The 16,629-nt window shown below is 42.8% G+C and overlaps 1 protein-coding gene across 8 annotated transcripts in view; it reads right to left on the reverse strand.

Annotated features, from left to right (window-relative positions):
• Positions 1-353: 353 nt before the first annotated feature.
• The window catches only part of LOC310995827 (protein NLRC3-like), a 39,131-nt gene continuing 22,855 nt past the window's right edge, over positions 354-16,629 (reverse strand). For 3 of the 8 annotated variants that reach the window (XM_083984981.1, XM_083984982.1, XM_083984980.1), the window contains exons 3-12: positions 16,426-16,539; positions 13,815-13,928; positions 11,390-11,503; positions 11,126-11,204; positions 10,740-10,965; positions 7,282-9,082; positions 6,999-7,172; positions 6,734-6,907; positions 3,677-3,723; positions 354-1,589 (exon numbers count right to left, since the gene is read on the reverse strand). In XM_083984981.1, coding sequence (XP_083841107.1) covers positions 1,063-1,589; positions 3,677-3,723; positions 6,734-6,907; positions 6,999-7,172; positions 7,282-9,082; positions 10,740-10,965; positions 11,126-11,204; positions 11,390-11,503; positions 13,815-13,928; positions 16,426-16,539 — 3,370 coding nt within the window. In that variant the 3' untranslated portion in view covers positions 354-1,062. The remainder of the gene's footprint in view (positions 1,590-3,676; positions 3,724-6,733; positions 6,908-6,998; positions 7,173-7,281; positions 9,083-10,739; positions 10,966-11,125; positions 11,205-11,389; positions 11,504-13,814; positions 13,929-16,425; positions 16,540-16,629) is intronic. The other 5 variants (XM_083984987.1, XM_083984986.1, XM_083984983.1 and 2 more) reach the window with 4 other exon arrangements.

A 16,629-nucleotide genomic window follows, 5' to 3' on the forward strand; every position in this document is an offset into this window, starting at 1 on the left:
CATGTCTCAGACCAACCCATGCAAATCCAGTTGCAGAAATGACCGGGGGAGCATTGCTGTGTCCACACCTGTCTGTGGTCACGTCTGGAGAGAAGCAGCCGAATGGGAACAAATAACAAAAACACATCTATGGATATTTTACATTTTGCTTCTTATTGGCGGTTTGCAACCAACTTGAAGGTGCCTTACCGTCACCAACTGGACTGGAATGTGGGACAGTAGAGGACAAAATGCAACCAAGAAAAATTAACACGTTATTTAACATGCATCGCGATTAACGTGTTAACTATGACAGCCCTAATAAAAATTCAAGGAAATGTATCAAAATTAATCCAATAATGTAGACATGTACATGACACGTAATGTTTGTTTATTAATTTTTAAATTAAACTTTTTTAAATCACGTTTTTATTTATTTCACATCAGATTATTTACAGGACAGACATGAATACAGTTTAATAATGAACTCAGCGTCATGGTAAAAGAAAAATCATTGGCTGGTAGGATTAGTATCTGATGGTTTTTGTGCTGCTCTACATCAGCAGGAAATGCACATCACAACCATCACAAACAAAAAAACAGAACCCAAACTTTCTTTTATGTAATCTCCATTGTGCTTTAACAATTTCTCCCACTGCACCAAATTTAAAGAGCAAGCAGAAACATGAAGTAAGAACAGTGTTAAAACTCAGACTCCTCCCCTCTCCTCTTGTTTCTCCCCTTTTCCTCCCCCCTCTTACCGCCCAATTATCCTGTTATGTCTGTCTTATTGTATGTATTGTATGCTGTATATGTATGGACGGGTTGATTGCTGTAATTTCACTGTACTTGTATAGTGACAATAAAGGCAGATTCTGATTCTGATGAGTGTGAGTTCGGTCATAGAAGAAAACAGAGAGATGATGAGCTTGTGAAATAAATGTATGTTTTCACCCGGGCAGTGCTAGGTGCACCAGTGCAACCTAGGAAAATTATTAGTTGCATGTGCGACCCATGTGTAGAGACTGAACTGTCTTTTCAACAGTGAGAAGGTTTCTGTGACAGGAGACGACTCTGATTCACTCAACACAGACTCACTGAGGAACCAGACCAGAGTCTAAACCCAGGATACAGAGGTTGAGTGAAGGTGGTGTTGAAGGTGTAGAGGTGGATCAGTGAGTCAGAGGAGACACTGTAGAAGGACAGAGAGCCAGCAGGACAGTCCACATACACTGCTACTCTGTTAGAGACAGAGGAGGAGGAGGTGATAGGTGTCCCACTGTTATTGTGCCAGACGTAGTAACAACCATCATAGCAGTCCAGACTCCAGGACTGATCGTTCTTTCCAAACACACAGTCTCCACTGCCTCCTTTCCTGTTGATTCCTCTGTAACTCACTGATATAAGAACCCCTCCTTTTCGCTCGACCTCCCAGTAGCAGCGACCAGTCAGACCAGTTGAACACAGCAGCTGAGACCAGTAGTCAAATCTGTCTGGATGATCAGGATATGACTGATCCTCCACCTTCACACACGTCGCCTTCCTGTTGTTGTCAGACAGTTTGATCTTTGTGTTCACTGTGTTTGTGTCGATTGTGAGTCGACAGGAATCTGATGGAGAGAACAAGACACAGCTGCAGTTATTGATTATGTGATCAATTATTTGTATTTATTTATTTGCACCATAATTAAAGACAATTACAAAAAAACAGAAATGAAACAAGAATAGTAAGTGCGGGAGAGGTTAAAAAACCCTATATGGGATTATAAAAAAGCACCTCCCCAAGAAATATACATATACATTCAGAAGATAAATCAACAACAATAGGAGAAAGCAACAACAAATAACAAAAAAGAAAGCAATACAAGTGCCATGTTATACCACACACTCAAATAAGTCAGAAATAAAAACATGGGTGTGTATAAATATAAAATCATTGTATTTGACTGAGTGAGTGTATGAGCATGTAAAGAGATAATGATTCAATGACAAATATACTGGAAAAGAAAGTATTAGGAACCTTGATTTAACAGGTAAGCTTTCAGTCTTAACTGAAAAGTATTGAGGGATGAAGATAATTTAACTACATGAAGATGAGAATTCCAAAGTATGGAGCCTCTGTAAGCAAAAGAAAACTGAGTATGTGTAGTGCGGCAAAAAGGAGGATGAAGTTTATCAGTGTGTCTTGTGTTATAAGAATGGACCTGAGAGTTAACTGTAAATAATTCATGAAAGGATTTGGGCAGCAAGTGGGAAAGATGGATATATTTATAAATAAATATGCATGATTGAAGTATATTAATATCGTAGACTGACATTATGTGAAGATTCTTAAACAGAGGGGCAGATGGAGACAAATAATTAGAGAAGGTGGCTAATCTAACAAATTTCTTTTGCGTGATTAATAATTTATGTAAATTAGAAGGAGTGCTGGCCCAAACAATATTACCATAACTGAGATGTGGATAAATTAAGCTATAATACAGTATATTTAAAGCTTTCTGAGATATGAAATCACGAATTTTTCTGATACCAATGGATTTCAATACTTTGTTATTGACAAGTTTAATATGTTCAGACCATGACAACCTCTCATCGATTAATACCCCTAAAAATTTGGTAGAGGAAACCTGAATTATATCATTATCCCCAATAGTGATCTTAGCGCTGGATTTACAATATTTTTAAAAAATGTTCCCGTAAATATGATAAAATTAGTTTTTTTTTACATTTAATGTCAACTTATTTATCTGGAACCATTATTATATATATTATTAATAACCAGAATTGGCTTCACTAAAGAATCAAAGTGACTGTGAGTCAAAATCATATTAGTATTATCAGCAAAAAGTATTGGTAACATCGTGGAAGAAACAGTTGCAAGGTCATTAATGTAAACAAGGAACAATAACGGACCAAGTATGGAACCCTGGGGGACACCATATGTAGACTGGGCTCTGGAGGAAGTACAACCATTGACATAAACAAACTGTTCTTGGTTTGAAACATAATTAACAAACCAAATATATGAATAATCATGAAAACCATAACGATGTAACTTGGAAAGTAAAATAGTGTGGTCAACAGAATCAAAGGCTTTCGATAAATCTAAAAAAAATACCCAAGGCATATTTATTGTTATTCATGGCTGTATAGGTTTTTTCAACCAGCTGTAAGAGGGCCATATCTGTAGAATGATTTTCCCGGAAACCATATTGGTGCTCGTGTAAAATGCTGTGTTTATTTAGATGAGATAAGGTTCTTTTTTGTACCAGTTTTTCTAAAATGTTTGAAAAACATGGTAAAATAGAAATTGGTCGATAGTTATTAAATGATCTTGTATCCCCAGTTTTATGAAGTGGGATAACTTTAGCAATTTTTAGATCTTTAGGCACACACCCCGTCTGCAACGACAGATTGAAAATATACGTTAATGGTTCTACAATAGATGAAGACACAGATTTAATCAGCAAAGCACAAATATCGTCATGGCCCGGAGCAGATGTTTTCAGTCTGCCAATGATTTCCATCACCTCTGCTCTGTCCGTATTTTCAAACTGTAAAGGGGGGGGGTTACCCTTTATGTAATCCAATTATTGACAGTTTGATGAAGACTCATGAGGTCAGTGATGTGACAGTGTGAAGATGGTTGAATGTGCTGCTTTGTTTCCATGAATCAAAGTAAAAACACACTTACACTTCCTCAGACCTGGTGTCAACCATGGGACTCCAGCAGGCTCCACCCTGAAAGGAGGAGGGGGGTCAGAGCAGCACCTTCTCTGTCAGCATGCACACATGGACATTACATGGCTCTCACACACACACTGTTTTATCACTGTGTTCACATGGAGGCTGGTATGTATGGATGAACACTGAGCACAGAGAAGAAGGAGCTGGAGTCTTTATCTAGTGATGATACAGAGCAGGAGGAGACGAGGAGGAAACACTTCATCATGTGTTTTCTCCATGTGATGTCACTTAAGTGTGAGACACACACTTTCACTCTCTGACTCTCAAGCTGCACAAACACACGTCACAGCAAAGAAGATGAAGACACAACAGGTGGAGCTGACCAGCCCAGATATCCCACAATGCACCAGGGAAGGCTGAGGAGGAGGAGGAGAAGGAGAGTGCAGCTGTGAACAGAGGATGGTTTAAGTGTTTGATGAGGAAGGAAACACACTCAACACGTTTGTTAGAGCTCAGTGAAACACACAGAGAGTTTAGTGAGAAACACTGAGTGTGAACACAACTTGTGTTTGTTTGAAGAAAACTCCACAGGAAGCTGAAGAATGAGGCTGTGAGCAGGTTTCCACAGGTGGCACAGCAGCAGTGAGTGGATGAAGGAGCTCTAATAGAAACCATCTGATTACAGGACAGATCAGGATCTCATGATCAATGACTCTGTTCTTCTCTGCTCTTCACACAGATCAGCTGCAACACACTGACTCACTGTGATCAGTCACATCATGTGGAATAAAGCAGCCGTCCTCAGGACCAGTCCTGAGCTCCATCAAACCTGTCCACACATTTTTACTGGACTTGAAGTCAGAGTCCGGAGGAAGCAGAGAGACTGTAGAGCAGAGAGAACCAGGCTCAGCTCAGAGCACATGGACTCAGACAGGAAGTGAAGCTCCAGCTGCTGGAGACTTTCATTAAGGAGCCACTTTGTGGCTTCATCTGATCTGGAGTCAGACGTGTTTGAGCAGCACACACACAGTCTGAAAACAGCCGTTTGATCACACACACATTCAGCCACAAACACTGATTATTACACTGTTCACTACACTCACTTTCTTCTGATTGACAGCTCCAGGCCTCTGGACAGTGATGACATCTGGATGTCACACTGTGATTTACTATCTCCTCAACACAACAACACATCTCATCAGGACAAGATCAGGATCTCAGAGAGACTGAGCTGATTATTGATCATCAATATCTGACCAGACAGAGACCTGATGGTGCCGCCTGGTTTCTGTCTCTTATTTCCTCCTTGGTTGGAGACGCTGGGAGACGAATGTCTCTGAGCAGTGGACATGCTTTGATTCTTGTTGCTGTGTTGTTATTAGGCAAGGCAAGGCAAGGCGATTTTATTTGTATAGCCCGTTTTTACAAACAGTTTGTCTCAAAGGGCTTTACATGGCATCGTAACAACATCCTCTGTCCTTAGACCCTCACATCGACTGAGGAAAAACTCCATGGAAAGTGAGTCCACACTCAACAGGTGTCTACAGTCTCTGGGACTGTTCAGGTCGAACACTCTGTTGGTTCAGGAGCAGTTCAAGAGGACGTCAGTGGAGTGGGCGGAGCTTCACTGTGGCCTACACCAGTGGTTCCCAACCTGGGGGGCGCCAAAGATCCAAGGGGGGTCGCGAAGCCCTCTTGATTTTAAGAGGTTTCATAATTTTAATGTAATTAAAATGTTAAACAAATGAGTAGGCTAAGCATTTAATTCATATAGCCTATGTGACAAAATCAACTAAATGCAAGGGCCACATTAAACATGTATTTGTGTATTTAAATAGATAAACAAATAAATTATAGGCCTATATCAATAGATGATTGAATATCAACAGTTTTAAAACATTAAATACATAATATACAGCAGGGCAATATCAGTCACAATGAATTTGAAAAACAGCATGGAACAATGAGAAAAAACTTGTGTAAAATTACAACATTTCTTCAGAACTTGTACTTTTAAAAACACAATTGTGTTTTTAAAAGTACAAGTTCTGAGGAAATATGTTGTAATCATACACAGGTTCTCCTGATTGTTTGTTCCATGCTGTTATTAAATAACTGAAATATAATAAAGTATTTCATGTAAAAGAAGTTATGATGTTCCTTATTTTATTTTACATCGGGGGGGGGGGGGGGGGGGGGGTCACCAAAGTTTTCAATGGTAAAAATATGGGTCCCTTAAGAAAAAGGTTGGGAACCACTGGCCTACACCACCTCTGGATTATGGTGATGAGATCAAAGATGATGTGCTGGAGAAAGTAGAGTCCTTCACCTACTTGGGGAGTGTGATTGATAACAAGGGGGGAACAGAGGCTGATGTAAAAGCAAGAATAGGCAAGGCCAGAGTGACTTTTTACAACTCAAAAACATCTGGCGTTCCAGAGAGATAAAAGAAGTAACTAAAATAAGAATCTTCAACTCCAACGTAAAATCTGTCTTGTTCTATGGAGCCGAGACCTGGAGAATGTTGAAAACCACAATCAGTAAAGTGCAAACCTTCATAAACAGCTGCCTAAGAAGAATTCTGAAGATCTACTGGCCAGACAAGATTACAAACCAGGATATGTGGGCAAGGACGCACCAAACACCAGCTATGGACGAAATAGGACGAAGAAGATGGAATTGGATAGGACACACACTTTGGAAACCATCATCACCAGACAGGCTCTAACTTGGAACCCTTAAGGGAGGAAAAATAGAGGCCAGCCGAAAAATACCGGGCGGAGAGATCTCCAGGCAGACACCAAGAAGATGGGATACAACTGGTCGCAGATCGAAAAGAAAGCCAGTGACCGAGTGCTCTGGAGGTCCATTGTCGATGGCCTATACCCCAGTAAAAGGGGTTTCAGGCATAAGTAAAGTAAGTAAAATGAGATCTGATGTCATCAATGCATCGATCACCTGAGACAGATGTTAATACCAGGTGTGAACGGGGCCATAGAAAATGTTCCAGCTCCTCCTCCTCCTCTATCAGGCATTGTGTGCGGCTGCAGCAGCCTCTCCATACCTGAGAGAGTCAAGTCTCCAGTCTGGATCCTCCAGTCCAGCAGACAGCAGCTTCACTCCTGAGGCTCCTGGATGATTGTAGCTCAGGTCCAGCTCTCTCAGATGGGAGGGGTTGGAGCTCAGAGCTGAGGCCAGAGAAGCACAGCCTTCCTCTGTGATCAGACATCCTGACAGACTGAACACACACAACAACACACAGGAACCCTCTGTCAACACCTGCTGCTGTGTTCAAGTGTCATCTGATAAACAGCTGGATGGATCCTCACCTGAGAGTTTCCAGTGTACAGTGTGGACTCTCCAGTCCACCAGACAGCAGCTTCACTCCTGAGTCCTGCAGATTGTTGTTACTCAGGTCCAGGTGTCTCAGACTAGAGGACTGGGAGCTGAGGACTGAGGACAGAGCTTCACAGCTTCTCTCTGAGAGGTTATAGCCACTAAGGCTGGAGAGTTGATCATGAGGAAAAAAAGAAGAAAGGAATTTCTGTCCTGTTGAAAAGACAGAAGTATTTTTATATAATGATGAATATATCCAACTATCTCTACACTTACAGAGCTTTGTTGGAGGCTTTGACCACTGGCAGCAGCCTCAGAAAAGCCTCCTCAGAAGCAGAGTATTTCTTCAGGTCAAACTCATCCAGATCTTCTGATGACAGTAAGATGAAGACCAGAGCCGACCATTGAGCAGGAGACAGTTTATCTGTGGAGAGACGTCCTGATCTCAGGGACTGTTGGATCTCCTCCACGAGAGAACGATCATTCAGTTCATTCAGACAGTGGAACAGGTTGATACTTTTCTCTGCAGAGGGAGTCTCTTCAATCTTCTTCTTGATGTACTGGGCTGTTTTCTCATTGGACAATGAGTCACTTCCTGTCTTTGTCATCAGACCTAATAGGAGACTCTGATTGCTCTTCAGTGAAAGACCCAGGAGGAAGCGGAGGAACAAGTCCAGGTGTCCATTAGGACTCTGTAAGGCCTCATCCACAGCGCTCTGGTAGAGGTTTGTCTCTGCAGATTTGTCTCCTGTTGTTTCAGTCTTCTTGGAGGTTGTTTGTTGTTGTGACATCAGGTTGAGTCCAGAGTTGATGAAGGTCAGATGGACATGAAGAGCAGCCAGAAACTCCTGAACACTCAGATGGACGAAGCAGAACACCTTGTCCTGGTACAGGCCTCTCTCCTCTTTAAAGATCTGTGTGAACACTCCTGAGTACACTGAGGCTGCTCTGATATCAATGCCACACTCTGTCAGGTCTGATTCATAGAAGATCAGGTTTCCTTTCTGCAGCTCCTCAAAAGCCAGTTTTCCCAGAGACTCAATCATCTCCCTGCTCTCTGGACTCCAGTGTGGATCTGTCTCAGCTCCTCCATCATACTTGACCTTCTTCACTTTGGTCTGAACCACTAGGAAGTGGATGTACATCTCAGTCAGGGTCTTGGGCAGCTCTCCTCCCTCTCTGGTCTTCAACAGCTCCTCCAGAACTGTAGCAGTGATCCAGCAGAAGACTGGGATGTGGCACATGATGTGGAGGCTTCGTGATGTCTTAATGTGGGAGATGATCTTTCTGGCCTGCTCATCATCTGTGAACCTCTTCCTGAAGTAGTGCTCCTTCTGTGGGTCAGTGAACCCTCTGACCTCTGTCACCATGTCAACACAGTAAGGAGGGATCTGATTGGCTGCTGCAGGTCGTGTGGTTATCCAGAGGCGAGCAGAGGGAAGCAGTTTCCCCCTGATGAGGTTGGTCAGCAGCACGTTGACTGAGGTGGACTCTGTCACATCAGTCAGGATCTCAGTGTTGTGGAAGTCCAGAGGAAGTCGACATTCGTCCAGACCGTCAAAGATGAAGACGACCTGGAACTGGTCAAATCTGCAGATTCCTGTTTCTTTGGTTTCAGAGAAGTAGTGATTAACAAGTTCCACCAAGCTGAACTTTTTCTCTTTCAGCACATTCAGCTCTCTGAAGGTGAAGGGAAATGTGAAGTGTATGTCCTGGTTGGCTTTGTCTTCAGCCCAGTCCAGAGTGAACTTCTGTGTTAAGACTGTTTTCCCAATGCCAGCCACCCCCTTTGTCATCACTGTTCTGATTGGTCGGTCTCTTCCAGGTGGGGCTTTAAAGATGTCTTCTTGTCTGATGGTTGTTTCTGGTCTGTCTGGTTTCCTGGACGCTGTTTCAATCTGTCTGACCTCATGTTCATCATTGACCCCTCCAGCCCCTCCCTCTGTGATGTAGAGCTCTGTGTAGATCTGGTTCAGAGGAGTTGGGTTTCCTGCTTTAGAGATCCCCTCAAACACACACTGGAACTTCTCCTTCAGGACAGATTTGAGTTTACGTCCACAAACTGGACCAGGAGTTCCTGAATAAACAAAAACATAATAAAATTCATAAAGAAAATATAACATTTTAATTCCTCTAAATAACGATTATAGATAGATATCACGTGACGTCACACAGCAGCCGTAGCCGGTCACAGCGCCATCTTGGGTACCGACTTCCAAAGGCAGTCTATGGGCTGTGACATCAAGTCTCACAAAAAAGAGTGGATAAACCTTTTTTTTATTACACGGCTCTATTGAATGTCGCATTCCGAAAATGAATTGATATTGCTGATATTTATTTACATCCTGATTTGGCATTTTACAGTCTGTTATTCCTGTTTAACAGACAGTTGCTAAGTAAAACACACCGTTGCTAGGGACACCGCTCTGATCAGCGCAGCACAGAAAAGAGAAACTATGCAGGATATTTACCTTATGTTTCATTTTTACTGTCATTAAACAGCTTGGGACTAATAGTGATGTTAGATAAATGACTTGTAGCTTGTACAAGGAGAGTGGAGGCTCCTTCCACATCGCTGCTGGAAACCAAACCTGCGATCAGAGCCTCTGACCCGGTGTCTCAGCTCTCCTCTCGTCTAGGTGGCACCGCGACTCCGCGACACAAACGCACCCCGTAAACAGTAAAGTTAATCTCTTGTTTATGATAGATACGACTACACTACCGCACACACATACACACTGTGTATATGGTAATCTATTGATCCACTGATTGATTATTAAAGGCTTCATTGAAAACAAATGCACACGACCGCGGAGGGTGAGGAAACCAGGAGAAGTGACTGGACTTGCAGATTCGCTGAATGATGCAATTTATAAATCGATAAAAGTCGTATTTTGATCAACATTACATCTGAAATTAATAATTTCACTCATAAACTGTGTAATGAGCGGTATAATGTAGAGTTAATCTGTTGTTATGGAGAAATAAAGACTAAGACATCCTTCATCAAAGCCCATACAGTCTAATGATCATAGCTGTGCAGGTCCCCAGTTGGTACCCAAGATGGCGCTCACAACAAGAACGTCACGTGACTGATAAGCATCTATATTAATATGTTTCCCTCCATGTGTTGATGTCAGTAAACGTCTCATTTGTGTCAGGGTTGGGGGAAGCAGGAGGACCCAAATGCAGACACCAAGGTTCCGGAGCAACAAAAACAATTTTTTTGGAAAACCAACGTAAAACACAACACAGGGGTCCAAAGTCCAAACAAAGGGAAAAACACAAAGTATCAACTAAAAAGTCAACAGGCCTAAGTCCTGGACATCAAAGTAGCAAAGGAAATAATTACAACACAAAAACGGAAAAACAAGGACTCACTCGGAAGGGGAACATCACACGGAACACAACAGCGACAATGACAAATGAACCGACATGAGACAAAGGAAACACAGAGGTTATATACACACAAGGAAACGAGACACAGGTGGAGCAATCAGACAGGTGAGACACATTAGGTAATCAAGGGCAGGGAGCACACAGGACAAGGACTTCAAAATAAAACAGGAACTAAACTAGGACAAAGACACAGACCACAACACACAGGAAAACAAGACAGGAATACCAAAGTAAAACAGGAAACAACACAAAGAAACAGACACCAAGACCAGACACAGGGACACAGACCATGACAATTTGTCCATCATGTTGAATCTTTAGAGAAATCCTCTTACTGCTCTGCAGACACTCAGCCAGCTCCTCTTGCTTCATCCTCCTCAGGAAGTTCACTGTGATCTTCACTAATGCCTCTCTGCTGCTCCTCCTCTCTTCTTCCTCACCATCCAACACCTCTTCATCCTCCCTCTGACTCCCTGAGCATTCTGGGTAATCTGGACTCAGCAGCTTGTGGATCTTCTTCAGCTCCTTCTTGACAAAAGTGACCATGTTCTCCTCCAGCAGCTGGAACAGAAACTCTATGAGTGACAGCATCAAACTAAAACCATGGAGCCAAACATCAGATCCATGTTGGACAGACTGACAATCCACTGGTGTCAAAGTGCAGCATGGAGATGATGGTGAACACAACAGATGTAACAGCAGCTGTTGGACATGTCCTCACCATAAATATGGAGTCCAGGTGTGTTTGATGCTGCTGGGCAGACTGACCACTGGGAACCTCTGAGCTCTCCTGGTCCACTCTGTGGAGGAATCAGTGTCAAGTGAACATCAGGACAGAGAGATAATACAAGATGGACTTTATATGTCCCGTGAGGACGTTCACAACAGACAGAGACACTTTGGTTTCAGACCTGGTCCAACAACACGTCGTACAAACTGGTTCTTTTCTACAATAACGTGAGTTTGACTGTCAGTTACAGCTTACATCTGATCAGTTGATCCACGTCCTCCTTTAAAGTCAGCGCCTAAGCCCTTTGAGTTGTCACTCTTTAAAGACAGACAGCTGGGTTCAGGAGAGTCTGGTCTCTGCTGCTGGATCCTGAAACAACAACACAACTGATAAATGTGCATGTTGGAGAAAAACGGATGATTGATGATTGAACACAACTAATGTTTAACAGTGGGTTTTGTAAGGAATTCTCTGCAAAGTTATTTTAAGGGTTACAAATGTGAATGACTTCCTTTTCCTACATTTTGTAATAATGGGCCATTCACCAATATCTCTTTAAGTTCATTCATCTTCTATACAGCTCATCCTCACTAGGGTCAAGGGTGAGCTGGAGCCTTTCTCAGCTGACTTTGGGCAGGAGGCAGGGTTCACCCTGGACAGCTCACCAGTCTATCACAGGGCCAACATATACAGACACACATTCACACCTATGGGCAATTTAGAGTCAGCAGTTAACCTGCATGTCTTTGGTCTGTGGGAGGAAGCTGGAGAGAACCCACACATGCACGGGGAGAACATGCAAACTCTACGTCAGATTCATGAACGTGTTCTTAAATCAAGAATGCCAGAGAAGGTGAGTTGAGAAAGAAAGTTAAAGGGAAAGTATCATTTTTTAACTCATTGAGTGCCGCGCTTCTTTCCAAAGTTTTAGTCAAGTGTACCGGCAATTTAGACCATTTTTGACGATTTTTGTAGAGCCACAGTGTATTCTATATTATTGCCACCAACACATACTGTGGCTCATTTGAAAGGTGAAACTTTATGCTTCAAATGGCCACAAACCGTTTGTTTCTACGTGCCTCTGTTCCTGAGAAAAGTCAAGTCATGGCTGGGTTTCACCAAAATCCCTGCTTTTTTTCTAGAAAAGGAGATACAGCGTCCTTTATGAAAGGTGCTCTGTTTGTGTCTGTCGCTCTTCTGACACTCGCATTTCTGGATCAAAGGGCTCGTGTAAGATAAATATATACAACAAATGTTGTTCTATTCACAAAACCACCATCGGGGGCGGGCGGGGGGGGGGCGCCACTAAACAACAGTAACACAGACGCACCGTGCCGTGTCACAGCCTCTCGCCGCGGAACGTGATGGTCTCTCGGCCACAGCAGGTCAGGAACACCGGTCCCACCGGTGGTCGCGGTCCGTCTGTGGTACGGGTCGGTGATGCCGGTCTGCTTTGACCGAGGGATCATCACATTTTACCGCGGGAGGACCTTGGGGAGGACACGGTGTTGCTCCAGATGAAGACCGGGCGGGACTGTCGGCTGAGAGCTTCCTGTTTCGGCTCCGAGCTGCTGGAGCCTCACGGGTGAGAGAAGAGCAGCTGCTGCATCCACATGCAGAACTCCGTTTGCAGAAGCCGAGTTATGATGAAAACTTCCAGATCATGAGCTGTCATGAGTTTCTGATCGTCATCTATTTCAGTTCTGCTCGTCGTAGAGTCCCCAAATTTACACATAAGGTGTGTTAAAGTGTCTAGTTTAATAATTTTTTTAAAAAAAGCAAAAAACGAGAAATCTCGTTTTTGGCACTCAACGCATGGGAACGAAAAACGAGAAATTACGTGGTTGGCACTCAATGAGTTAAAAGTGGGGTAGTATGATCTACAAATGGCCCCTAAGTACTTTAATTGCAGTAGAAGACTCTCTGTGTATGGAACTGTGTATTTTTTTTTCAGGTAAAACCTCTTTTAGGCCGTGAAAATAGGCCGTTTCTTTGGGTCTGTTCACAACACTGTATATTGTAAATCTCTGGGCAGGGCTATGGGCTGGCGTTGCTAACGGGAGGAGTGCAGAGAGTCTTCTACTGCAATTAAAGTACTTAGGGGCTATTTGTAGATCATACAACCCCACTTTAAAAAAAAATGATACTATCCCTTTAAAATGCCCAAACAAAAATCGAAAGGGAGCGTCGGACTCCAAATGTAACGGAGGTCCACGGGTATGCCACAGTCACAAGGGACCAGTAAGGTGAAGTGACAGGTTGTGGCGGTTAGCGGTACCGGAAGTAAACTCACTCACCCATAAAAGACGTGCTAACCAATGTGTCAAGTGGTTGTCAACCTCTTGGCAAAGCGGTTAGTATTGTCGCCTCCGGTGCGGGATCAATCCTCGCTCAGGGCAAGTCCGAACCAAACAACATCGGTCACACAAACATAAAAAGAACTTTAGTGCTGAAGTGGAGCGACTGCTGCAGGAAGTGAACAAAAAGCAGCTGTTATATTTAGTAGCGTCAGCAGTGGATGCAACAGAAAGATGCATGGGATGCTGTCAGTCATTCACTGAACGTGTGTTATGTTACTGAGTTATAACTCAGTTTTTAATGAGAATCATTGAAATGTGACTCCACAGGAAGAGCGTTCAACAGAAACTCAACAACTTTGAAATGTAGTTTTGTCTCTTACATCTGATCAGCTGATCCATGTCCTCCTTTAAAGTCAGCACCTAAGCCCTTTGACATGTTGCTCTTTAAAGACAGACAGCTGCGTTCAGGAGAGTCTGGTCTCTGCTGCTGGATCCTGAAACAACAACACAACTGATGTGAAATAGTTTTAGGTTTTCAAAAAAAAAAAAAAACGTATTTCCTTATTCCTGTAGATAAAAGCTGTAAGTGATGACATTGAAGGATTTTCTTACACCAGAATATGTTAATATGTGTGTTTTGTTCTGTAGATGACTTCAAGTTTCTATCTTTACGTGAGTTTTGCTCGTTCTCTCTCTCAGTATTTATGGACGTTTGTTGGTCTGCTCCTGTAAAAAACAGCTGCTGAGATTCTGCTTCAGCTCCTGTAACTGATTTGATCCTCTGTCTTTGCTCTCAGTGTCCGACGTCACTCTGAACTCACTAGAAATCACTAAAGGGCCCCTCGTCCTGTTGCACACCTCAAAGCTGCCACCAGGAGACGACTTGATGCAGCCAACATCACCATGTTCCTTCTACCAGGTGGAAACAAGACCATGAACATTTAAAGGGACAACAAGGAGTTTCTCCATCAGCAGAACGAAAAATTCAGCGACAATAAAAAAGTCTCATATTAATGTGGATGAATCTACGCTACCCACACTTGTTAATGGGTCCATTTTCGATAAATATATTGTTTTGTCTCTATCGTTATGTGGTTATTTTAATTAATGTTGGAAATGCTGGGCGAGCCGACCAGCGTTTCCTACTTTCGGTTTCGCGGACGCTGCCCAACGGGTCATGAGAATAACGCCGTCGAATCACCGCTTATGGTGGGAATTACGACGGTATCTGATTGTCTTCGAACCTCTGACTTTAATTCTTGATGAATGAAAACATGAGTCTGTCTTGCACCGGTCAAAGAATTTCACCGTGCGCGTAGGCTTGGGCGATAGGACGAATGTATCGCCAATCGACCACCAGCTGAGTCCGTCACGGTTGATTTAATTTTTGCCGATTGTCTGGGAGATTTTTTTTTGCATTTTGTTTCGCCAAATTGATGGTCTGCCTCCACAGAATTCAACTCTAATTTACATGGAGCACAATTCAAAGTGTGTGTAAATTGGATCTGGCAGCTATATGTGGCAAGGTGAAGAGGGCCCGGGCGGGGATTGAACCCACACCTCCCGGGTAAGAGTCATGCACGCTTGCCAGTCACCCAAAGGGACATCCCCTTGGCCAAGTAGCCAGGGCACATGATCAATTGGAGGCATAGTGACAGGACCACTACTGTCACATATAGTTATGTAATATGTATGTTATTCACACTGATTTCCGACGAGTCTCTCACAAAATTAGGCAGTGATGGCAGAGATGAAAGCAACGTCAGTTCATAAATCATATTTGAGAACTAGATAAAAACTTAAGTGCAGTTACACACTGATGGTTTTAATAGGCCAGGTAGCCTATGTTATCCCGTTCTCCCACCTGTTTGCTCAGGCTGTGAGCGGAGACGTCCGGCAGGGCACGCAACATTTCTCGCCCATTACACGTCCTACCTTCTGCTGAATTATTTTTAGAAGAGCGTGACGGCTGTAATGTTTTATGATATTCAGTGTGCCCTTATTTTCTCCGGACAGAGTTGCAGTGATTGTATCCACTTTATGATACGTTATGAAAACACACGTGTCTATCACAACAATGGGTTTTCCAGGATAGATCAAATCCGTTAGATTATCATGCTGATTATCCATACGAGAGGTAACGTTAGGCTGCCGGTTCTCATGGCCCGGACTTCTGCCAATATATTTTTTTTGAGGGTGTGTGTGTGCCAAGCGGACCCGTCTTATAGAGACACGCATCTATATGGGACATACATACCTACCACGTGTCATAACTGCCGAATATATCGTCAACCGCCGATTTAAAGGATGATGGTGGCTGATTGGAAATGTTTAACCTATCGCCCAAGCCTACGTGTGCGCAGAGGCTCATGGGAAATGTAGTGTGAAAACACTTCACTTTCCAAAACTCCTTGTTGTCCCTTTAATGCAAATGAAATGATGATTTTAACCCAGTGGTTACCTCTTGTTTGAAGTAGATGGTGCTGACATATTTCCTGTTGCTGCTGGGCTGCACTGTGAGCATCACTGAATATTAACATGTGGATGTTCAGACAGAGACTCTTTACTGCAGCTGGACAACGTTCTGCACCTACTGGAACTCACTCCCACTACACATACACACTCTGGACTCCATCGACACCTTCAAATCCCACCTCAAAACACATCTTTTTAAGTTGTCCTACTCCCTATAATACTCTGTCCTCCAACCGTTTCATCCACGTTATCTATTTATCTAGCCACATTGTATTTTCTCTGTATATGTATTTAGATTATGTGCTATTGTATTTCATATCTATTTTGTTTTTTGTTTTCTGTTTCTTACATGTAAGGTGACCGTGGGTGTTAGAAAGACATCAACAAATAAAATGTATTATTATTATTATTATTATTCTTCATGTGTGTCTGAGTTAAAACTCAGACTGGTGAATCATTGAAATTTGACTCCACAGGAATAATGTTCAACTGCTTTGAAATTTAGTTTTGTCTTACATCTGATCAGCTGATCCACGTCCTCCTTTAAAGTCAGCGCCTAAGCCCTTTGAGTGGTCGCTCTTTAAAGACAGACAGCTGGGTTCAGGAGAGTCTGCTCTCTGCTGCAGGATCCTGAAACAACAACACAACTGATAAATGTGCATGTTGGAGAAAAACTGATGAAAAATATCTTCAATCTTTTAATAAACTTTTAGAGAGAAA

Source organism: Trachurus trachurus (genome assembly GCF_905171665.1).
Source record: "Trachurus trachurus genome assembly, chromosome: 13".
Taxonomy (NCBI): Eukaryota; Metazoa; Chordata; class Actinopteri; order Carangiformes; family Carangidae; genus Trachurus; species Trachurus trachurus.